This window comes from Peromyscus californicus, unplaced genomic scaffold (genome assembly GCF_007827085.1).
Source record: "Peromyscus californicus insignis strain IS unplaced genomic scaffold, ASM782708v3 Scaffold_7__1_contigs__length_154581171, whole genome shotgun sequence".
Taxonomy (NCBI): Eukaryota; Metazoa; Chordata; class Mammalia; order Rodentia; family Cricetidae; genus Peromyscus; species Peromyscus californicus.
In genome coordinates, this window is record NW_026294595.1 from 69,773,003 (window position 1) to 69,798,195 (window position 25,193).

At 44.9% G+C, this 25,193-nt stretch overlaps 1 protein-coding gene across 2 annotated transcripts in view; it reads right to left on the reverse strand.

Annotated features, from left to right (window-relative positions):
* Positions 1-528: 528 nt before the first annotated feature.
* The window catches only part of Alkbh3 (alkB homolog 3, alpha-ketoglutarate dependent dioxygenase), a 90,659-nt gene continuing 65,994 nt past the window's right edge, over positions 529-25,193 (reverse strand). Inside the window, exons 9-10 of one of the 2 annotated variants that reach the window (XR_008215148.1) lie at positions 5,741-5,898; positions 529-1,116 (exon numbers count right to left, since the gene is read on the reverse strand). Coding sequence is in view for 1 of the 2 variants with exons in the window: in XM_052724937.1 (XP_052580897.1) it covers positions 5,851-5,898 (48 nt within the window). In the remaining variant the exon portion in view is untranslated. Of the gene's footprint in view, positions 1,117-2,738; positions 5,899-25,193 lie in introns of those variants that run through there. The other variant, XM_052724937.1, reaches the window with a different exon arrangement.

A 25,193-nucleotide genomic window follows, 5' to 3' on the forward strand; every position in this document is an offset into this window, starting at 1 on the left:
CACACACACACACACACACACACACACACACACACACACGAGGAGGGTAGAGACTCTAGTCCCTGATGACTCTCCCAAACCATAACACCATATGATGTCTGCCAACCAATGAAGATAGGCATAAGTGAAAGGCACCATTCCAGGCCTGGCTGCAGGAAGCCACCTACAGATGACATGCCTGCCCTTTGCCTGGAAGAACCAAGCGCCCCAGCTGGAAAGTGGCAGCACTTCAGGATGGAACTGGAACTCCGGTCACTGCTTGGAGGGGAGAGTCATACTGGATGTGGTTTTGACTTAATGTGCCAGGGATAGAGTTCCATTGTGTCTGCCAAGGAGCTGTGGCTGATTGTTAGCCCAGTTCTCATGACCATAACAGACTCTTAGTCTTCTAAACCTGGCTAAACTTTCCAAGGTGACTGCTCTTGTGGAGCTGAAGTGTGAGCATGCAATGCAAATAGAGAAATGGTACCATGTTGGTCCAAAGGTACAAACTTCAGATGTAACACAAAAGGCTTCTAACGTACATAGTGATGACCATAGATAATGCCATACTGTATTTATAAATCTCTCACACAGTGGATCCACTTTATGTGTTCTTACACATACAAACATGGCATCATGTGTGGTGACAGATGGTTAATTAGCTTGGGCATATAATAATTGTTTCATCATATATACATATATCTAATCATTCTGTTGTCAACCTTTAATGTATTTACTATCTAATTGCAATAAATCAAAGAGCTCAGTGTCTTGCATGAGACAGAGAGCAGAATGACAGTTATGGTCCCAGGGGCTGGGGTGGTGGCGGCAAATGGGGAGTCAGTACTTCATGGTAGAGTTTCAGCTTTGCAGGATGAAAACTGTCTGAGATGGTGAAGATGGCTGGCCAGCAATGGGAACGGGCTTGATGTGCTGAGTGATGATCAAGCTTATCTTCAGTGTGCAGACGCCCGTCCAACGTGGGATCATCTCTGGCACAGGCACTCTACCTGTGGCTGTGCCCCAGCCACCTCCAAAGTGCCTCAGCCTCTCGTGGGAACACAGATCTGCTCTTCATTCCTGGCTTAGGTTGGGATGGATCATAGTGGCCTCTAGGTTGGCAGCCTCTGTCTTCTGTAAAGCATGCTGAGACAAGTTAGGCACAGACAAGTGCCTTCCAAACACCACCCATCATCTTCTGCTCAGGCAGGTTGACAGCAAGGCCTCTTCACACCACCCTGCCGTCTTCCCACCCACACTCACACCTGCTTCCCTGGCAGCTGCCACTGGCTGGGGGTGGCTCACTGTGGGGAGAACCCTTCTCTCCTTGAAAGGGATCTAAGAGGCCCAGGAGAGGCCACGTTATTCAGAGGTAACCCTAGTAGAGTCTCAGTATTGATGGCCTGGGTCAGATATGATACCACCCTGTACCTCCAAGCTAGAAGAGCATGAGACATTGGATACTTCTACCACCTTAAATGGTTGCTTCTTACTCTTAATTCTGATTCATTTCAAACTCAGAAAAATCAGAAAACAGTCACCTCTGTCTGTATCCACCACCTGGATTACATGGATTTAATGCTTCATCGTATTAGTTTCAGTTTCTCATATTTCTGTGTGTGTGTGTGTGTGTGTGTGGTGTACATGTGCTGTAGGTGCACATGCACGTGTTCATGTATGCATGTGTGTGTGTGGAGGCCAGAGGTCAACCTTGGGTATGGTTCCTCAGATACCAACTGGGTATTTTGAGCCAGGGTCTCTCACCTGGCTGGAGCTATTCAAGCAGGCTAGGCTGACTGGTCACTGAGCTCCAGGGACCTCCCTGTCTCTGCCTCCTTGGTGCAGGAGTTACAAGAACATTCTGCTGCCATGTCTGGTTTGTTCACATGGGTGCTGGGGGTGGCACTCAGCTCCTCCTGCTTACCAGGCAAGCATTTCATGAGCTGAGCCGTTCCTCCATGTTACAGAAACACAGTTGAAAGTGGTGTTTAACCTCATGCACCTTCTTCCCAGGCGACTCCCCAGACTCAATTTCACATGCAACCAGTCCCAGCCTGTGAAATCATGAGCAGCTTGTTCTGCGGCCTTGAGCGCCTAGACTTTACTCTAAACCTCTGGTCGATGTTCGTCTTTTCATCCAATATAACGCACCTGCCTCGACCATGTTGGATACGCCGCACCTGCCTCGACCATGTTGACCTGGACAGCAGCTTTACTCATTTTCAGGACTGTTTTTCACACAATTATCACAACTTGTTGTTATCTGAGGATACCAAAACGGGGGATCTCTGAGGGCAGGAGGCTGCCTGGCTCCACCTTTTCCCTTTCTTTTGTTTTCTTTGTTACTTCTACCGTGTGCAATCAGCCTCCCCTTTCACATGTTTTACACACACACACACACACACACACACACACACACACACACACACCACACACGCACACGCAAATTTTTTCCCCCATGGATCCCAGAGGTAGAAACCCTGGATCGTACTATGTGACCATTTCTACATTGTGTGACTATTTCCACACTGACTAGCAGGTGTTATTAGACTTGGTCAATTTTGCCAGATGGAAGGATGTGAAGTATTGTTGCTGTAGACATGTTGTAGTACTCACAAGGCTCAGCATCTTACCAGCAAGGCAGACCAATAAAATGCAGAGAGTCTGGGGCCTATGTCAGGGAAGGCTGGATTGCCAGGGCCTCCATAAACTACAAATGTAACTGTTGCTCCCCCACTCCCCCGACACCCCTTCCCCGACACCCCGGCCCTGCATTGGGACCTTCTTTAAACTGTTCAAATCCCTTATCCATGTTTCTTTCGGGTTGAGAGATAGCCTTAGTCATTCTGGACATGATTTGCAAGTTCCCAATATTTCTTTGCATAGGCCGTGCATCTTGTTATCTGGTATTTGATGTCTCTGTCAAATAGAGAGGCTTCTTGATTGATTGTACTGCAGTGTAATGCAAGAGTCAAGATATAAAGATATCCTGTGTTACCTCCTGCAAAAGTTTTCTTTTTCCTTTTTCCATTTTCAGTGTATGGAGTTCACATGCTTGTGTGTGTGTGTGTGTGTGTGTGTGTGTGTGTGTGTGTGTGTGTGTGTGTGTGCAGGTTTTGCATGTGTGTGGGTGCAAATGTGTGAATGTGGAAGCCCAAGGTGGATGTCAGGAATCATCTCCCATTGCTCTTCCAACTTACTTATTGAGGCAGGGTCTCTCAGTCAAACCCAGAGCTCATCCATGTGACTAGTCTTGCTAGCCAGCTTTCTCTGAGGATCCCTGTCCCTGTTTCCACCTTCTGTGGCTGGAATTACAGACAGATCATCATATCATCCAACAGTCACACGGGTTTCTGTGGATGTGACCAGTCTCACACTTGTGTGGCGAGTGTTTTAAACTTCAAGCCAGCTCCCAAGCCCCTCAAAGGTTTTAAATCTGCCTGGAGTACATAACCAAATGTGATAGTAGGTAGCAACTTGTATTTGTGATTTCCCATCTGGATAGACACTTCTTCCCAACAGGACACAGTATACTTACTCTCCATCCCCATCCCCCACTACAATATCTGTCTATCCAACCCACACTTGTGCATATCTGTTTCTAGGGTCTCATCTTGGCCCCCTACTCGGCAATGTTTAAACGTTGTTGCAAGTTTAGTAAATACTCGTATCTTGTATGAAGATGTCTCCACTTTCTCCCCGTATCACCTCTGCCTTTCCAAGCTGACTGCTCTTCAGTATGATTTTTTCCATATGCTGATACTAGAGATTTACTCAGAGATATAAATTGTCAGCACAGCGGCAAGGCTTGGGCTCCAATCTTGCCTATCCCCTCTCTGGTTCTCTGACGTTGAACTAGTTCCTCCACTTGCTTTTGTCCTGATTTTCAGTTCTTAAAATGGGGACAAAAAATAAAATCTACCTCACAGGGTCACTAGGAGGACTGAGGGAGTTAACACACGTAACGTGACTTATCTATGGCTAGGTAATTTGTGAACACAGAGCTAACATGACTGAGGGCTTATGCTCTGATGTCAGCTGTCCAGGTAACAACACTCTTACCTTTCACTCATTGAGACAACAAACCTCCTCATGATGAAATGTGGCATGGGAGAGACCAGAAAGCAAAGGCATAGCTTATCCTGTATCCAGTAGCTTGGAAGCAAAACCAGATCACTGCTATCTAGCAAAGAGATCAACCAGGCTGGCAGCCATCAGGCCACCTGGCTCTCCTGAGCACAGCCTCTGTCTCCCCAGCCCACCCCCCCCCCCCCAGGGAGAAGCAGCACACAGACTCTCACAGCAGTCAACATGTTTAGCAAGCTTTGGGAGCTGGGGAGATGGTTCAGCAGGTTAAGAGTACCTACTGTCAGGTCTGCCATAGTGACCTGACTTCAGTTCCTGGGACCCACACTGTAGAAGAAGAGGACCACCTCCCACAAGCTGTCCCACACATGTTCTCTGGTACACCCTCATCCACAACATTCCCCCACATACATAAATGTAATTTTAAAATTTTAATGTTTAGTATTTTTCCATAACCCTCTTATTTCTATCCATGTTTCTGTCTTGAATCTGCTTTGTTTAATACTAATATCACTGCCCTATTATTTTATTGTTTAGTATTTGCATGCACTAAGCTTTTAATTTTTCAAAGTGACTTTACATTTTAAATTCACCTCATGTAAATAGCACACAGTTTGATATTTGAAATCTAGTTTGACCATATTTACTTTTTAATTAATTAGTCTATTGGTTTTGATTGAATTTACCCACATAGTCGGGTTCAAATCTACCACCTTATTTGTGTTTTCTGCTTAGTCTATCCATTATATGTTTTGTTTATATTATTTTTATTTTTATTTTTTGCTGTTGATGGCAGGGAAAGGTGTATCCTTCCATTCTTCCCAATTTCTTTCTAGTTTATGTGTATGTGTGTGTGCATGCCTGCGTGTATGTATGCCATATGTGTGTCTGGTGCCACGGAGACCAGAAAAGGGCATCAGATTCTTGGGAGCTGGAGTAACAGAGCATTGTGAGCTGCCACGTGGGTGCTGGGAACTGAACCAGGTCCTCTGAAAGAGCTGCAGGTGCTCTTAACTGTGACTCATCTCTAGTCATACCTCCCTTTTTTCTTCCCCATAGTTAGCACTGGACTCATATGTACTTAGGGTATTCTTGAAATTGTTACCCTGGAAGCTGTGTTATGAATCCAAAACTTGCCAGAGCCTAGTGCAACTCAATACCTAATTCTACGCTAGGCCACACAAGGACCCCAAGCCATTTAAACTCCATTTTGTCAATTCCCCAGTTACAGGGCGTTTGCTTGCTCGTGCTACAATTCTAAGAGTTCAGAGGTGGTTTACGATGATTTTACATAACCGGTGTTCAGTCGGATTTACATTTTCTTCACCTCCTTTTCTTTGATTGTTTTTTGTTTTTCAAGACAAGGGTCTCCTGTAGCTCAAGCTGACCTCAAACTCACTAGGTAGCGGAGGATGACCTTGAACTCCTGACCTTTCTGCCTCCTCCTCTAGGGTGCCACCATGCCCAGCTCACCATTCCTTTTGCTTTTTCTGATCTTCCACCTAGGATAATGTTCCTTCAGACTAAGGTTCCCTTAGAATATCTTTGAGTATAAAGAGATTGTCTGAAAACTTCTGTTTGATTCTTTCTATTCAGGCTTTTTATTATGACAAATGTCCACATGAACAGAAGAAAATAAACTAAAAGAACACCCACCAGTTCCAGCAATTACCTGAGTCCCGGCCAGCGCTGTTCTCTGCATCCGGTGTCCCGGGCCCCTCACGACGAACTGCTCAGCAAACGCCAAGCTGTCATTCCATTTCCCCTGCCAATATCTTAGTTTTATCTCTTTAAAGCCGAGGACTCTGTCTCTAAACAAGACCGCAGCGTCTACCAGAAAAAAGAAAAGACAGCAATGACTCAGTGTATCATGAGTCATGAGTCTCACCAGCGTCCACAGTTCCCCAACTGCCATCGCTTCCTTACGACTTCCTTGATCGAATTGGAATGCAAACACGTTCTCTATATTGTTGCTGCCTCATCTATTGGTTAAGTTTCCATAGATTTTCTTTTTCATTTTCTCCCTTTGCATTTGTTGCTGTCATTATTGAACAACAGCCAGGGTTTTGCTGTCTGTATCCCCCACCGTGGTCTCTGTGTTTTCTATAAGCCTGTTGATGGATTCAGAGACCTGATCAAATTCAGGTCGGATTCTTTGGGAAGACGATTGCTAAGGTGATGTGTTTTCCACCAGGAAGCACATTCAGCCTGCTTCCTGTTCTCTGGGGGATACACACACAGACTGAAGGCCACTGCCAAGACCTATGCGTTCATTAGAGGTTGGGAATGGTCATGTTCTGATTCTGACATAGAACTGGAAAAGTTCTATGAAGAGCTGGGCATTAACAGCACAGTGTTGTGATCCCAACCCTCAAGAGGCTGACACAGGTGGATCACGAGTTCAAGCTCAGCCTAGTCTACACAGCGAGACTTTGTCTCAATAAAAAACAAAGACAAAAAAATTTCTATGAAGGGAAACTTTTCCTCACCAGATCGTTTGCTGATGCTGAAGCATGGCTTACATAGAGACAGGAGAACTGATCTTTTCCCTCTATTTTGCATTTTCAAGTGCAGTTTGTTCCTTGGTGCTTTCCAGAGGTGGCTTCCTAGTGTCTTTATGACTTGTAGAATGGAGCATATCTGGTGTGTTTCAGGCCACAGTGTCCTCACTGGTGCTCTAACTGCCCCACCAGTGACCAGAGAGGCTTGCGCAAGCTGCCCTTGAGTCCTTCTGACTGACTCTCATAGTTCCTCATAGCTTTCTGGAGAGAGACATCATCCCAGGCTCACCCACACACTCTACAAATTCCCATGGTAACTGGTAGTGGTAAATAGTATTTGAAGACCACAATCTGGGAACCAGGGTTGTTTCTTATCACTGAGTTAGTCATTGTCCCCAGATTTTTCAGTGCTCAGAGCTAGGAAATGTATTCTTATTTCTACAAATATACTCATCACGAGAAGACAAGCCCTACTCTTCCACACTGTTACTTCAGATTCAAATTTACTCAGTCCTGTCAGTCACTCTCCCACACCAAAGAATATGGTTCTCGATGTTTCTGATGTGTTCGTGCATGGACTTCATCTTACACAGAGAATGTGAAGCACGCAGGGCACAGGCTGTAATATGGCATCACTTCCCTGAAGAGCAGGTGCCTGAGAACCTCCTTGAGTACCTAGCTCTCCCTGCTTCATCTGAGTTCACACCCTGATCCACACCTGAACACCCAATGCAGACAGTTCTCTCAGGTTTCAGCACTGACAACATGATTTCTAGAAACAGCCTAGGGTGTGATCCTGGTTTTGATGCTGTTGCTTTGGGTACCCGTTATTCCTCTGCAAGCCTCTTAAGGTGTGAAAAAACACTGTGCGGTGTGCATGTGAAACAGTTTCTCACTGTTTGGTATGAAATAATTCCTCACTGTGCTGATATGGCACCAACTTGCTATATGATTGGATCAATTTTTTTCACTTTTAATTCTGAGGATTCATTCTTAATTTTAATTTGGCTTTGGGGGCCAGAGAGATGCCTCAGCACTTAAGAGCATGTACTGCTCTTGTCGGGGACCCAGGTTTGGTTCCTACTACCCACAGAGTGGCTCACAACCATCTATAATTCAGTTTCAGGGGATCCAATGTTCTCTTCAGAATCTAGCCATTGCATGCATGTGGTGCACATACATACATAGATACATACACTTAGGCACACACACATATACATTAAATAAAGTAAATGTCTAAATGTGTTCAGTTTTATAATTATATAAGAGATTACAGACTTCCAAAGCCAGATGCACAAAACAAACCTATTCAAATATTCTGACCTCTATACACTACTCTTCCTTTTTGCTATTCTCATATCTAACCTTTATTTTTTTGCAAAAAAAATTATGGTTTGTACTTTTTTGTATTGTAAATAAACATATCATGTTCATGATCTCAGATGAAAGGTAACATACCGTATGTGCCTTTTAAAGTTAATATACCTCAGAATTCCTTCTAGACAGCAGTGCAGAGGCATTCTTCAGTCCTTACTGCTTTATAATCCTCCATGATGCAACATGCTGCGGCCCCTTTCCCTGTTGATGGATTTTGTGTTCTTTCCAGCATTTTCTATTACATATAAGTCCATTAAAAAAAAACTTAGTCTATTTGTCTTCTTTCAAAATTTTGCTTGGAGGATTTTGCCTTGATGATTCCAAATAACCTTTTCACAGGAGAGACAATTCTGGGCTGACATCTGTGTTTTGCTGCACATCTTAAAGGAGTAATTCAGAGATTCCCCAGCTCTGGTATGGCTGGGGGTCAACCATAGTCTGTCATGCCTTTGAGGGTCACTTGTCTTTCCTCCTTGTCTAATTCCAGTGATTTTTTTCTTTTTCAGTGGTTTTTGTATTATGAAATGCCCAGGGATATATTTGGTTTTTATTTGTTTAGGATTATTCAGGCTTTGGAAGTCTGTAGACTGCTATCTTTCGATTCCAGAAACATTTCAGCCATTAACTCTTCAGCTGTCACCTCTGACTCTCTCTTCCCCATCCTTGAAGCACTCTGCTCCTCGCATAGCTCTTGCCGTTGCTTATACAAGACTTCTTCATAGTCCATTGATGAGTTCTAGATGTTCCCTTTTGACATATTCATACACTAACTATGCAAAGATGCTAATGTTGGAAGATGAAGATTACACATTAGAGGTTGGCTATTATAATCTGCCCCTATTTCTCATTATCTACATGGCTCCTACATGTATGATGCACTTACTCCATCCTAGTACTCCTAAAGTCTTGTCTTACTACAACACCAGCCTGAAGTCCAGAATCTCATCACCTAAGTCAGAGCCAGTGGCAGACGATGCTCTATGGTACCCAAGTATGGCTGCTTGAATACATTCCTTCTCCATCTTAGACCTAAGAACTGCTGAGACAAATTCTCCTGTCCCCTACAGACAACAAATAACTGTGAGAAAATCATAGAAAATCACTGGAGAAACTACTGTTCAAAAGAGGCGAATGGGAGACAGAAATCACCAAATGGCGATGATCCGGCCTAGACTGCAAAGGCAGGCTCCTTAAGACCCAGTCTTACTCCTCTCAAGAAACAATTTCCCACAGCAGGGCTGCACCCTCTAGGCACCCTGAGTCACCATTCCATTTCTGTGACAGGCCACACATGGGTATCAATCGGTATTTTTCTTAACCAGCTTCCTGTACACATTTGAGGGCTGGAATCATTCTTTTTCATTTCTACCCTTGTCTATCCTGCTAAGACTGAGCACTGCTCTTTCAGCTGAAGTCCTTTGAAGTTTCCTGGATGTCTTGTGAGTCTTGGAATTTTCTTCACCACATAGAAGTCTCATACAGATAAACCTCCATCTTGGGCTTCTGGTGAGAGACACCATGAGCTTCTAAGAAGCTTGACCATTTATAAAATATCTGTTCATTTAGTTTTTCTAGACAGGTTCTCATGCTGTAGATCAAGCTGGCCTTGAACTCATGACATCACCCAGGCTGGCCTCTAGTTCATGGTCTTCACACCTCCGTGTCTGAAATGCTAGAATTACAAGCAAGTACAGCCACACTTAGCCTTCTAGACGCCCTGTCGTTTGATGGAGTAGATTAGTGAGTCATACTCTTAAGACTTGAGAGGGTACTCTGTGGATGAAGACTATTGGCAAGACTCCTATTATACTTGCCTGAAGTCTTAATAAGTCATCGGACCATGGTACCCTAAACTGTTTCCCCCGATGGCGTAAGGCAGGGGTGGGACTCGGCACCCTGGGTCTCATCTTCCTTAGATGCCTGTCTTATTTAAGTGTTGCTTGCATCTGGAGACACTTAGAATTTTCAAATCTATCAAATTCCCACTTCTTCATGTTTAACAGCTAAAAATGCCTGCCAATGCATTACACGGATTCCCAATTTCTATGCAACCTCCCTCTTCTCCTCATCTCTCTCTTCCTCCATTCTCCCCACCTTCTCCCCCTTCCTCCTTCCCTCTCTCCCCATCCTTCCATTTCTTCCCTCCTCTCTCTTTCCCTTCCTGTCCCCCGCTGCCCTTCGACAGCCTCCACTTGGATCCCATTCTTCCTCAAGAAACTTCTCTGGGACAGTCATCTTCCCACAGCTGTCCTCAGAGTCTTTGCAGCATCTTCTGACTGTGTAATTCCAAAATCACCCCTACATTTGTAGGTGATTCTACCACTGAGTACAAAAAATCTTGGCTTATAACCTATTGCATCATGACAAATGTGATGGTTTGAAGCAACAAACAGTTATCACCCCCAGTCTCTTGGCGCAGGGGTTGGGAGCTGCGTAGTGGGAGCCCTGGCTCGGAGCCCCACCTAAGGCTGCAGTCAGGACACTAGCAACAGCCAGCTGGGTCTAGCCTCAGCTGTGGGAGCTGCCTGTGGTCCATCTGTGTAACATTGGGCCACAAACTTTTGCGGCCATCACATGAGCCTTTCTGCAGAGCTGCTCGGGATACATACAGATGGCATACAGATGACACAGATCAGAGTTTGAGCCAAAGAGCTGAGGTAGGGATCCTTGGGGGCGTCTTGGATGGTAGCACTGGCATTGACTTGTACCCTCCCCCAAATAGGTGTATGTTCACCTGTAACTGATTATGAATTTTGGAGAAATGGAGGTCTTTCAAAATGTGATTAGGGTACAGAGCAAAGATTAGATTGTGCTAATTATTTGGGTAGATCCTAAACCAATGACAATGGTCTCTTTTTAATATTGTGGGGGGGGGTGTCAGAGGACAATTTGTAAGAATTGGTTCTCTCCTCTTACCATGTGGGCCCAAAAATCAAACTCCGGATGTTAGGCTTGGTGGCAAGCTTTTTATCTGTTGAGCCATTATCTTATGTCTTGAGATAGAGTCTTCCACTAAACATGGAGCTTACCATTTTGGCTAGACTTGCTAGCCAGAGAACTGCCCAGGACTCAAACTCTCTATCCCTCGGCACAATGGCACTTGCTGCCATGTCCCACTTTTTACACGGGTGTTGGGAATCTGGGCAATCATTTTATCCACCGAGCCACCTCCTCAGCCCACATGACAAAGTCCTGTGAGAAGAAAAGAGGCTGCAGTGTATGGCACATGGCAAAGGGCTTGCCCAGACGGCAGAAGGCTCTGGTTTCAAACCCAGTACAAGAGGAAGAGGAGGAGGAGGAAGAGGAGGAGGAGGAAGAGGAGGAGGAGGAAGAGGAGGAGGAGGTGGGGGAGAGAAGGGCCAAACAAAAGATACAGATAGAAGAAGACCATACGGAGAGAGAGGTAGAACTAGGAGTGATGTGTCTGTGTGCCGAAGAGTGCCATGGATTCCTGGCAGTCATTAGAAACTGGGAAAGAGGCACAGGGTAGATTTTTCCCTCAGTTCCTCCAGAAGGCACCACCCCTGCCAACCCTGGACTGACAGCAACCATAGCACACTCAGCAGCTGTCTGGCCCCCCAAAAATCAGCATCTGTGTGAGTCCCACTGAGTTCACAGATGTGCATCTTGAGACGAGGTCTCCACTTAGCTTTGCCTTGAGGACACTCAGGATAGCCATTCCACAGATGTTTCCTGGACCCCCCCCCCCTATTTTCCAGCACTGTTCTCAGTGCTGTGGACCACAGTGAACAGGAGAAACAGAGCTGTGCCTCCAGGAGCACTCATTCCAGTGAATGTCAGTTCTGTATCTTACAGTTTCAGCTTCTTCAATTTTTTCCATATCACAAGGACCTTGTATCTCCACTGAAGAAAAACCAAGGTCAGTTCTGGGGTGGGAGAGGTTTCTTTATTCATTTAGTGAATAAAGAAACAAAGACATTGACTACAGAGTGTAGCACACTGGTAACATGCTTGCCTAGAATGCAGGAGGCCTAGCTTTCAATCTTCAGAACCAAGAAAGAACTGGGTAGGGGTGAGTTATCCTGGGCAACTCCTCCCCAAGTTCCCAGAGACCTCTATAGCATGTACATATGTGCTTGTGTGTGTGTGTGTGTGTGTGTGTGTGTGTGTGTGTGTGTGTGTGTGTATGTGTGTGTGTGTTATATGTGTGTGGTTCATTCTAATAAATAAGTGGGTGCATGCATCCATGCACGTGCTTATGGAGGTCAGAGCAAGATGTAAAATATTTTCCTCTGATGGTATCCACCATATTTCCTTGAGACAGGGTCACTCACTGAACTGGAAGCTCTCTGTTCCAGACAGGCTGGCTGACTAGCAAGCATTCAGGATCCTCCTGTCTCTGCACCCCAATGCTGGAGTTACAGGCACACACACACACACACACACACACACACACACACATTTGGCTTTGTATGTGGGTACTGAGGATTTGAACCCAGAGCCTCATCTTGCAGAGCAAGTTCCCCTGCCCACTGGGCCATCTCCCCAGCCCCAAGACCTCATTCTTTAAGAGAAGATGAAACACCATCTTCCTCCAACATTCCCAGAGATACCTCGGGCCCTGCCTCCTTTTCAATTTCATTAAGTTTCTTTTTTTTTTCTTAGTCTGGGAGTTCCCTTTAATATCAAATGCAATCAAATTGTCCTACTTTAGCCCACATAGGGGTCAAGGGAAGATGAAAGTAATTTTTAGACTGTTAAGAGCATGGAATTTCATTAAGATTATCACTTGGAAATTATTACTGCACACACCGAGGTTTCTTTCCCAATCTACACATCAAAAGCAACTGAAGAACAGGGTATCAGTGTCTAAAAATACATGGCAGATACATATGGGATCTATAAATGTAACACACGTGTTGAAGCTACTATTCGAGAGTCATACTGTGCACAAAAAATCATACAAGTTCTCAGCTGCCTAGGATGAAAAATGTCCCCACTGGTAGACTTGGCTCTGGCTTGGCTCATCCCAGGTTGTGTTATCTAGCCTTTCCTCTACGACATTGATGTCAAGATCTAGTATCATACCCGGAAGACTTTGGATTAGAGTTTATAAGAAATAGAAGAGCTGGGTAGTGGTGGCACACACGTTTAAGCCCAGTACTTGGGAGGCAGAGGCAGGTGGATTTCTGAGTTCAGGGCCAGCCTGGTCTACAGAGTGAGTTCCAGGACAGCCAGGGCTACACAGAGAAACCCTGTCTTGAAAAACATAGATAGATAGATAGATAGATAGATAGATAGATAGATAGATAGATAGATAAAATAATCCATCCTAGAGGTTAGGATTTAGTGTTGCTGGAGTCAGGTTGTGGGCTGCTGAATGTGGTGTCCCCCACAGGCTCGTGTGTTGAACACTTGGCCTCCAGCTGGCGTGGCTGTGTGGGAAATGGAGTAAGTGAGTCCCTGTGGCGGCCTTGAGGCTTATAGCCTGATCCCACTCCCTGCTTCCTGAGTGTGGATGCAATGTGACCAGCCAGCTTCCTGAAGTCACCGTCATGTCTTCTCCAGGAGGGACTGCACCCTTTGCGACTGTAGCCAGAATAAACCCTTTCTCCTTTAAGTCAACTGTGTCACAGTACTTTATCACAGCAACAGAAACATAATGAAATGTATCCAAGCCAAGACTCTGCACCTCACCAGCTCAGTCAGCAATTTGGATACAGAGAAACGGCCCTGGATCTTCCCCACCTGGCCCCCAACTCTCTGCTCAGAGTACAAGGAGCCTTTAACTTCTAGTTAATGTTTCGTCACTACTTGTCCCCATGGTGAACCTGATATGGAGACACTTGTCCTATATTGGCCAATCTGACCTAATAGCAAATGACCTGATCCCTAGGTTCTGTCTCCTAATCTACCGGGGTTTATCCTTGACCCCTGTCATTACAGGTGGGGTGGCCTTCCCTGGAGGTGGAAGGTGTCTCCTCCAGTTAGCCCCAGGGCTAGGCCGCCAAGCATGGTTGTCACTTTGAGCTGCTACTGAGGCAGCTTCTTTATCAGCAATAACTGAATCTCATAAACCTCAAAGCAAGGATTGGGACATAAGTGACCGAGTTTCCTGTGAACTATTGATCACCCAAAGTGCCCCATTATGGGTTTCCAGAATCCCAGGGCTCCTTTGTGAGGCTGGGGATGTGAACTCTGAGCAAAGGACAGAGAGGGACACGGTTGCATGAAGCTAACCCGAGAACCAGACTGGACCCCACTGTTATACTTGGCTGGTGTGGGGGTTGGAATGAGAGCCTTCCTTTTTCTGAGCTACCACCGCGCTGTCCTTTATAGTTGAATACCTCTCATATGGGACTCCTGGGAAAGCCAGTGTGGGGGACAGAAGAGAAAGTAATGGACTGGTGGCTCGCACAAGCAGTGGGTCTCTAGTGAGCACCTGCCTCAAGTCAGACAGATCCAGGAGCTCCGAAAGAACCAATAGCAGACGGCTGTCTGTTTTCACGGACCTCCAAGCCCACCAGGATAGACAGATGGAAACTGAGCAACTCAGTGAGGAACTGTGGGACAGCAGCAGTGCTAACTTCTAAGGAGAAGGTCAGTGGCCAAAGTCATGGCCAGCAGCCAGGGGCCAACTATTAGGAGCACTCGGGGAGGGGCGTTGTGTCCCTAACTATCAGGAGAATGAGGCTGCTGGTCAAGGAAGGCATGGCAGAAGCATGGGTAGAAGGCAGCATGGAGACAGACTCTCAAGTTCTGTAGATGTAGCTAGTAGATGATGGGTTGAATTATGACAATGTCATCAGATGAGATGACACCCAGGGAGCTGCTCAGGAGTCTGGACCTTCACATCTCCTACTCTGCTTTCTGGATTACATCGTGCAGGCTGGGCCCTCTGGGTGCCTTTACATATCTTCCCCTTCCCTGTGTTATACTCATTACATTGGTCTCACTCTCAATCACTGTGGAAATTTCTGTCATGTTCTTGTCAGTACTCAAGCTCTGGAGCAAACAGATCTGGGTTAAAAATCTGGATCCACTGATTATTGCTGGTGTGACTTTATACAAGACATTTCCTCACTCTTGGCCTGTTTCTTTAAAAATTATTTTATGTATATATGTGTATGTTTGTGTGTGCGTGTGCACGTGTATGCAGGTGACCACAGAAAAGTGTGTCAGATCCCTTGGAGCTAAAGTTACAGGAGGTTATGTGGGTGCTGACGTGGGTGCTGGGAACCAAACTCGGGTCCTCTGCAAGATCAGTATGCACTCTTACCTACTGAGGCAATCTCTCCAGCCCCTAAACCTATTTCTTCTTCAAAATATAGAAATAATACTAGTTACTGCCCAGGCTCAGTGTAATGGACTGATACACGTAAGTGTTTTAGAATGGAGCCTGGCACTTACGTGGTAAATGGGTAATAAACATTCCTGGTGCCCCAAGGACTTTATATGCACCAGCTCAGTTATTTCCTGCAGAACGCTCTGCTAGTTACCATTATTACCGCCACTTTATAGGCAAGTATTCACACACTTAAAGAGTGCTAAGTGCTGTGCTAGAAGTGAGGACTTGCTATTAGCAAGACACAGGCACAGACTCTTCTCCCAGTGTGGGGGAAGAAGTGAAAGTACTAGTGGGCTCCCACTGAGTCCAGAACAACTTAAGCTTTACGATAAATGGTGATAAGGAGCTGGAGAGATGTCTCTGGTAAAGCATTTGCCCCGAAGTTGTGAGGACTTGTGTTCAGATCCCTAGAACCTGTGTGAAAATCTGAGCATGCCATGTCAATCCTAGCACTGGGAGGAGCGGGGACAGGGATGGGCAGATCCCTGGGGCTTGCTGACCTGCCAGTCTAGCAGAAATCAGTGAGCTCCGGACTTAGTGAGAGATCCTGTCTCAGAAGCTATGGTAGGAAGGCCAGCAAGACAGCTCAATGGGTAAAGGTTCCTGCCTTGCAAACCCAGGAACCGACTTTAATCCCTGGACCCGCATAAAGGTTGGAAGAGAAAATCGGCTCCATAAAGGGGTTCATACACATACACGGTACATGTGCCTACACACACACACACACACACACACACACACACACACACACACACACACAAACCACAACACACACAAATCAATAATAGGAACAGCAATATATTAAATAAGCCATAAGCCATGAGTCCATAGTGATATAAATAAGCAAATGTGCAAATAAACAAGTGGACGTGAGGAATATCCGTCTTCACTATGTCAGAATGCCAACCAGTACATAGAGGAAGCCGTGTGGAGTCTTTAAAAGGTCTCTGATTAGGGGCTGGAGTGGTAGCTCAGTGGTTAATAGTACTTGCTGCTCTTGCAGAGGACCCATGTTTGGTTCCCAGCACCCACATCTGGTGGCTCATAAGTGTCTGTAACTCCAGCTCCAGGGAGCCCAATGCCTTCTTCTGGCCTTCAGCAGCACTTGCACACATGACACACATATAAACTCATGCAGGCACCCATACACACACACATCGTAAGTGTCTGATTAGTAAGTCTCATAGAAATAACTGAGTTGAAGGGGAACTGTTGATGGATGCTAAAACCACAGGGTGAATTTGGGTGAGGACTTGGATCTTCATAGACTCTCCCAAATGCTTATTAATTACAGTGGACAAAATTTTGACTTCAGAGTAGCAACACGCAAAAGCCACTTCACTGCAGATGTAAAGCTACCTGCATCAGCGCTGGATGAAGCAACACCCTGTGCTTCCTGCTCCCACAGAATGGTTGCTTCTACAAATACGCACCAAAATCTAACTGGAACTAGTGATTACATGCACTGAAATCTAACTGGGACTAGAACACTCCAATGCGGGCCCTTTCTACCACATATAACTGGTTCATACTACCCAAAGACCACAAAGGCCAACTGGGGATTGTTCTAGATTAGACACCTGGCAGCTAAGTGATCATGTGATTCTGGGCCAGGAGAAAAATGATTTTTTGCTGTATGAGAACGTGAGTGGAGCAGCTACCTCATGGTGTTAGATTGATGCTAATTTCCTAACTCTTAATGTGGCTATGAAAAACATGTCCTTGTCTTTAGGGGGGAAGTATTGCATCTGCCTCTCCAATGACCCGGAACCAGGAATAGCGATGTGTGCCTGTCAAGATAGGTAGATATGTAACATATGGCGAGCAAGCAAACTAAAGCATGGACATTTGGAGACCTGGTGTAAGGAAGCACACGTGGCCTTTGTAGCACTTTTATACCCTTTACAAACAAATCTGGAATTATTTAAAAATTAAAAGCTATTCATAAACCCAATCAAAGCAACTTTGTTTCATCCTTATTTGCAGAGGGGCCAGGGAGAGAGGGGAAAGAGAGAGCTAGAGGGCGGACTGGCAGCCCAGCCTCTGTGTGGACAGTTGTGTTTCCAGCAGCCCTGCAGGGTGCTGACAGAGAGAAGCCTTGCCTTACTTCTGGCCCTCTTCCAGTGAGGGAGGAAGCAAGAAACGGACACAGCGAAAGCCTGTACAGGGACCTGCTCCAGGACTGGGACAGGGAAGTGGGTCTGGCTTAAGCAGAAGGGGAGCCTGGAAGGCTGCTGGGACGGGCTTGGCTGACTCCCAAGGACCAGGCCTCTCTCTCTCTCCCACCACAGGGAAAGGAAGCAGGAAGTGACTCAAAACTCAGCTTTGAGTTTCTATTAAGCAAGCACCGTCCTGGGTAATTTACATATGTCACTGTGTAACGCTAACCCACACAACACTCACCTTAGAGATGAGGACACCGGCTTAGCAAGGCCAGGATAGAGGGGCTGCGCATGAAGGAGATTAGCTTCCTGACCATCATGCGGAACGCCGCTCAGAATGCTGGCTGAACTACAAATTTACAAAATTAACCAGTGACTCTGGAACACTCCCAAACAAACGCCAAAAGCTAAATGAAAGCAGAAACCCAAAGAGGTGGTGGTGATGGGGGATCTACTGTCAGGTCCAAAAGAAACCCGGACAAATGTTATCTGTGGTGTCTATTAGAATACCAAAGCAGATGCGGATGCTGGCTGCCAGGATTCCTCAGTATCAACTACCAGTGGCTCCTCTCAGCTCTTCTCACCCTGCCCCCCACCCTAAACTTCTCCGGTGCATGGGCCTCCCTTCCCCAAGCTTCTCAGGCCTTATAACCCTGACATTTTAGCTGTGTGCTGTCTTGGTCCCCTCTCTTTTTTATCTTCCTCTCTTGGCTTCTCTTGGTCTCCTTTGCTCACACTCCTCTGTCTTCCTCTCTCACTCTCGCCCCACCTCCCCTTCCATGGCCCATCCAGTCTGCTGGCCCTCTTCAGTCTACTACTTTCTCTCCCTGCTCTGGACTCTTCCAGGTGCCTCTGGCTGTACTCTCCCTCATATCTACAATAAAAAGCCTTCCCCTCAACCATACCTTGGAACAGTCATGTCCCCACTTTATACATCTGATGCCTAAACCCTCAGTTTATACACTTACAGTCCTGAGGACGTCAGCTACACAATGTGAACCTTAGCTTTGCGTCTCGTGGACTAACTTTGTTTTTTGTGGAGATGGGGACACAGCAGTCAACAGCCAGAGCCCTTGGGCACTGACAGAAGTTTCCAGCCCCGACACAAAGCTGGGTCTCTAGTGATCTCCACTGCCAGCATAGGGACACACTAAAGTGCAACCCACCTCCATGCACCGGCCCCACTGAACTCTCCACAGAGATCTCAATTTGGAGCTGAGGCAAAAGCCATTCTCTGGACTCCTAACCCTGGTGACTCTCAGTGATTTTGCAGTCTCCATCCACATTCCTTGGTTAAATGGAACCATCTGAAGTCTTAGGTTTAAACAGCCCTCCAGAGGTTTTGGTAAGCATGTGGAAGGAGCTAGAAGCTAATTCCCTCCTCATTTCCTGGAAGATCAAAATACACAAAAGTAAACAGAATGACAAGGCAAGTTCTGTTCTAGAAGCCAGAGAGGCTCAAACGCAGAAAGACTGGAACAAACAAGATCTCACATAAAAGACATAAAAGTTATTATTCACACAGATAATTATTTGAGGCAGAGAGTGAAGGGTGGGGATTGAAGCAAGCTAGCCCAGGAGGGTCCAATTAAAACAAAAACACACAGACAAAAGCCCTCTGGCAAATAGGCCTGCCCTGTGGCTGGGAGCGAGCTTACCAGCAGCTTTGACACTGGCACCACTGCTATTTTGATCTCTGTGGTTCCAGAGAGTAGGGGTGGGGTTTTTTGTCCTGTAGGTGGTTTATCGGGATAGATGTATGAAGTGTATCCCCACGGTCAGCTTGACTGGATTTGGAGTCACCTGGGAGACACATCTCTGAATATGTCTATGAGGGCATTTGCAGAGAGGAAAACCCACCCTGAACGTGGGTGGCACCATCCCACGGGCTGGGGCCTTGGATCAAATAAAAAGGGACAAAAGAGAAAGCAAGCTGAGGACCAACACTCCTGTTCCCTGACCACAGGTGACACAGCCAGCTGCCTCATAGTCCCACTATCATGCCATCTCCACACTGATAGACTCCATCCCCTCCCAGACAAGCCCTCCCCCTTCCTCAAACTGCCTTTGCCAGGTATTTTGTTATAGCAATGAGAAAAGTAACTAATACAAACGCATTCTACCTACTAGAGACCAGCAGTGTGAGCCGCTATTCCAAACTGCAGTAAACAAAAAATGACTGTATATTGCCACAAATCCTTGAGGATAAAGTTTCCCAAGGTTGATAATCCCTGCTGTAAAATAATAATCCAGATCCTTTTGTTATGAGATGTTGTGGGCTATTGGTACACCACATGAAGATATATTACTGTGATTGGCTTAATAAAGAGCTGAACAGCAAATAGCTAGGCAGGAGGTATAGGTGGGACTTCTGGGCAGGAGACAGAAAGTAAGAAGAGGAATCTAGGCATGCAGGAGAGATGCCAGGAGATGGAGAACGAGCAAGACATGCAGGAGGAGAGGTAACAGCCACGAGCTATGTGGCAGCACATAGATTAATAGAAATGGGTTAATTTAAGTTATAAGAGCTAGTTAGAAACTAGCCTAAACTATAGGCCTAGACTTTAAATTAATAAGAAGTCTTCACATCACTATTTGGGAACTGGCTGGCAGAACAGAAAAAGACTCATTACAATGAGACACACTACAGATTGGTGAGCACCAGGGAGGGATGGAAAAAACTTACTTTGGAAGGTAGGTCAAGACCATAAGGGCACAGAGAACAATATCCCTTGGCAACAGATCCCAGAACACACTGGCTGCTCTTGCAGAGGACTGGAGTTCAAATCCCAGCACCCACATAGGGGGCTCACAACCATCTACAACTCTAGTCCCAGAGGATCCAACTCCCTCTTCTGTTCTCCATGGGTACTGCACACACCTGGTGCACACAGCTGAGTTTCCTACAACCAGTGAGCCGTGAACACACAACTTACAGGCTTTTAAATTTCTTAAGTGAATTAGCATAGACTAAAGGCAAAGACACTAAAGAAAATGGGTGGGAAAGGCCACTGAGCTTACCAGATGGAAAACATTGGCCAGAAAAAAAAATTGTAACCATGGATTAGATGGAAATTCCAACCAAATAGTGTTCAGTGAAAAAAAAAATTGGTCTTAAGAAGACAATTCCTTCTGTGAGGGAGGGCCACAAAGCAGAATTAGAAGCACAGTTGAGGAGAGCAAGCCAATGCAGGGAGGTGCCTGAGGTGTGTGTGTGTGGGGGGGCTGGTGTAAGAGATGTGAGGACAGATAAAGAACAGTGGTGCTGGGCCACAGCGGGAAGCAGCATTTAGCCACAGTGAAGCAAAGGTAACTGGCTGAAAACAGAGAAGGAAACACAATGGGGCAGAGTGAAGACAGTGGTTGTTTTTCATTCCAGCGAAAATCACACACATAGGAAAAAAAGGACAAAAGAGAGCTAGCATATACATAATTATAATTCCTAAAGAATAAAAGCCAAACAATGGAATGCAATACTTAAAATAGAGTGGAAAGAGACGTTCTTGAAACCAAAGATATAAACTACCTGAAAGGCACTCTGTGTGCCAGGGACTTTGACCTAGAACAGCCAATTCCAAGACTCTTCTAATAAAATTACCAGACTTAAAGGGGGAAAAAAATATCCTTTGACCAGCCAAGCCAAAAAAATCAAGTGACTCATAAAAGGGATAATAATCAGGCTGGTCTCCCCAACAGTCAATGCTGACCGGAGGCACAAGGCTCCCAGGATGTCTTTAACTATTGTATGTCTTCTTTGGATAATGACTGTTTGAGTCCTTTATTTTTTTCTTTAACTATTAAAAGAAATATTGTGTGTATGGGTATTTTTCCTACATGTCTATACGCTAGGCATGTGCATTACCCTTGGAGGCCAGAAGAGGGAGCTGGATTCCCTGGGACTAGAGTTACAGATGGTTAAGAACTCTGGTGTGGACGCTGGGAATCAAGCAGCCAGTGCTCTTAACTGCTGAGCCATCTCTTCAGCCCCCCTTGCCCACTTTTACTAGGATTGCTTTTTGCTGTAGAGTTGTAAGAGTTTCCTAAGTATTCTGGACACAATACCTCTTTGGATATATGACTCAGAAATGTATCTTTTCAATTCTGTGGATTGTCTACTCGTCTTCTTTTCTTTTTCTTTTTCTTTCTTTCTATCTTTCTTTCTTCCTTCCTTCCTTCTTTCCTCCCTCCCTCCTCTCTCTCTCTCTCTCTCTCTCTCTCTCTCTCTCTCTCTCTCTCTCTCTTTCTTTCTGTTTTTCAAGACAGGGTTTCTCTGTGTAGTTTTGGTACCTGTCCTGGATTAGCTCTGTAGACCAGGCTGGCCTCAAACTCACAGAGATCTGCCTGTCTCTGCCTCCCGAGTGCTGGGATTAAAGGTGTGTGATGTAGTAGTGGGTGGGTTTTTTTTTTTTTAAATCTTTGCTCTTTGGAGGGCCTGCCACTCAGCTCCCAAATAATCACACAGAGACTTATTCTTTCTTATGAATATCCAGCCTTAGCTTGGCTTGTTTCTAGCCAGCTTTTCTTAAATTATCCCACCTACCTTTTGCCTCTGGGCTTTTTCCTTTTTCTATTTCTGTATACCTTTTCTTTCCTTCTTATTTCCTGTCTGGTTGTATGGCTGGGTGGCTGGCCCCTGGCATCCTCCTCTCCTCCTTTTCTCGTTCCATTTATTCTCTCTGCATGCCAGCCCTGCCTATTCCTCTCTCCTGCCTAGCTACTGGCTGTTTAGCTCTTTATTAGACCAATCAGGTATTTCAGATGGGCAAAGTAACGCAGCTTCACAGAGTTAAACAAATGAAACATAAAAGAATGCAACACACCTTTGCATCAATAAACAAATATTCCACAGCATAAATGAATGTAAGATATCTTAAATTAATATTCCACAACAGTATACCACCACTGCCTGGCTCATTCATTCATTCATTCATTCATTCATTCATTCATTCATTTAGAGTGTGTGTGTGTGTGTGTGTGTGTGTGTGTGTGTGTGTGTGTGTGTAGGTCAGTGTGTGTGTAGCTGTGCAAATCAGTTCTCTCCTTCTACCATGTAGGTGGCAGAGATGGAACTCAAGTCATCAGGCTTAGTGGCAAGAACCTTTATACTCACTGTGCTGCCTCACTGTAGCCTATTTATTTTCTTGGTGGAATCTTGAATATATGAAAGCTTTTAATGTTTAAGCCAAGGACCTGCCTTGCAACCTAGGCTGTCCTGAACTCGTCATGTTCCTGCCACAACCTCTACGATGCTGGTATTATAGATACATGTCACCAGGCCCAGCAGAAAGATTTTAATGTTGATGAAATATGACTTGTACATTGTTTTCTTTAACTGTTTGTGTATCTGGCATTACATGTGAGAAACCAATAGGCCACAAAGACTTGTTCCTATATTCTTCTAAGCATTTTATTATTTTAGCTCTTATATTTTGAATTTTTGACCCATTTTGAGTTAGGTTTTGTACATGCCCACTGTCAGTCTTTGGTTTGTGGGTATCCGGTTGTTCCAGCACCATTTGGTGAAAACAAACCACCATTTGCCGGTTGTATTAGTTACTGTCTTGTTGCTACAACAAAATACCCATCAAAAGCTGCATGAAGAAGGGAAGGATTTATTCTAGCTCACAGTTCAAAGGTGCATCACGGCAGGGAGTCATGGTGGCGGAAGCTTGAGGCAGCTTGTCAAATTTCATCTGTAATCAAGACACAGAGAGCCATGAAAGCTACAGGACTCACTCTCTCCTTATCCGGCCCAGGATCCCAGCTCATGGGATGGTCCTGCCCACTGAGGAGTCTGTCCACTTCAGTTAACCTAGTTTAGAAAATCCCTCACATACACGCCCAGAATTGTTCCCATGGTGATTCTAAGTCCTGTCAGGTTGACAAGCCAAAATGAACCTTCACACCCATCCAATGGCCTTGGCACTTTGGTGAAACAACTGGCCACTGACTATGATTTTGGTTTTGGACCCTCAGTTCAAATGTTTATCCTACTACCACTCTGGTTAGATTTCTGTAGCTTTTCAGTGGGTTTTGAACTTGAGAAGTGTGTCTTCCAACTTGATTATTTTTCAAGATGATTCTGTCTACTCAATGCTCCTTAGAATTTACATGAATCATAGAACTAGATTTTCCATTTGTGGGCAGGCATAAGAATGCTTATAGAGGTGCATTGAACCTACAGGTCAATGTGAGAATATTAGATGTTAACAATATTAACTTTTCTAACTAATGAGCATGGAAGGAATATCTTTCCACTTAGTTGTCTTTAATTTCTTTCAGCCATGTTTTATAGTGTTCAGCGATTTATAGTTATGGCTCCCTAGTAAATTTATTCCTAAGTATCCTATGCCTTTTAAATATTTTCTATAGTAAAATACTATAACCAAAAGCTACCCAAGGAAGAAAGGTTTATTTGGGCTTACAGTTCCAGAGGGATAGAGTCCATCATGGGTGGGGGTGGGGAAGCAGGAAGCAGAGACCACATTGCATCTGTACACAGAGAGCAGAGAAACAGAAGAGCCTATTTGATGCTTGTTGGTGCTATCCTAAGTTAGGTTCTTTTCTTGTTTGTTTTCAGATTGTTCTTTGCTTGTGTGTAGAAATACACCCAATTTGGGGATGTGGTTCATCCTTGCAGGTTTTCCAAATGACTCATTAGTTTGTGGTTTTGTTGTTGTTTCTTGAGTGTTTTCTACACAGGGAAGCCTGTCATCTGTGAATTTTTTTTTTAACTGCTGCCTTTCCAAGCTGGATGGTTTTAATTTATGTTTATGCCTAATGGTTCTAGCTAGAATGCCCAGTGCATTGTTCCTCCTGGTCACACCAGGAGGCTTTTGGTGGCTCCTAACTTTGATATTAGACGTGGGGTTTTGATAAAGGTCCTTGAGGAAGTTTCTTTCCATTCTTACTTTGTCCAATGATTTGTTTTGTTTTGCTGACACCAGGTGACAGATTCAGTTAAGTGATCTTTCTGGATGAATTGAGAGGTCCGGGTGATTTTTTTTCCCCACTACTCTGCTCTATTGCTGGAGTGTAATACACAGGTTGCTTTGTTTTATATTAAATCACCTTCTCATTCTGACTGGTTGTGCCATGTAATCCATTCAGCACGCCATTGGGTCTGGTTTGCATGTATTTGTTGAGGGTTTTGCATGTAGATGTTGACCTACAGTTTTCTCATGGTGGTTTGGCTTTGCTATCAGGGTTTTGCTGACCTCCTGACATGAGTTGAGACATGTTCTCTGGCATTCTATATTTTGGGGAAAAAGATACAACTTGTTCTTCACATGTTTGGTAGAATTTTCACTGAAGCAGTCTGGTCCTTGACGTTTCTTCGCTGGGACTTTTTCAATTGTTAATTCAATATCTTTACTTGTTATAAGTATACAATTAGGTTGGTTTTTTAAAACATATTTTCAGATTAAATCCAAAGTTGTTTTGTTTTAGTTTTGTGACACAGAGTCTCACTCTCAAATCCCGCAAATGAAGGTAAGCCACACTGGCTCAAGCCACACCCCAGTACACTTAGAGGCTGAAAACTAAGAGGATGAGCAAAGTCATACCAGACAGATAAGAATAATTAGGATGCCAGGATTTTATTAGCAAACAAATGCAATCCAGGCTAATGAACATTAAGCATGATGACAGGGAGCTATGTAATATTTCAGAGTGCCATCCAAATTAAATGCAAATATAGATAAAACTAATAGCTGTGCCATAGATAACCAAGTTATTCCACTCAACATTAATTTCAGCAATGCATAGAGGTCAGCA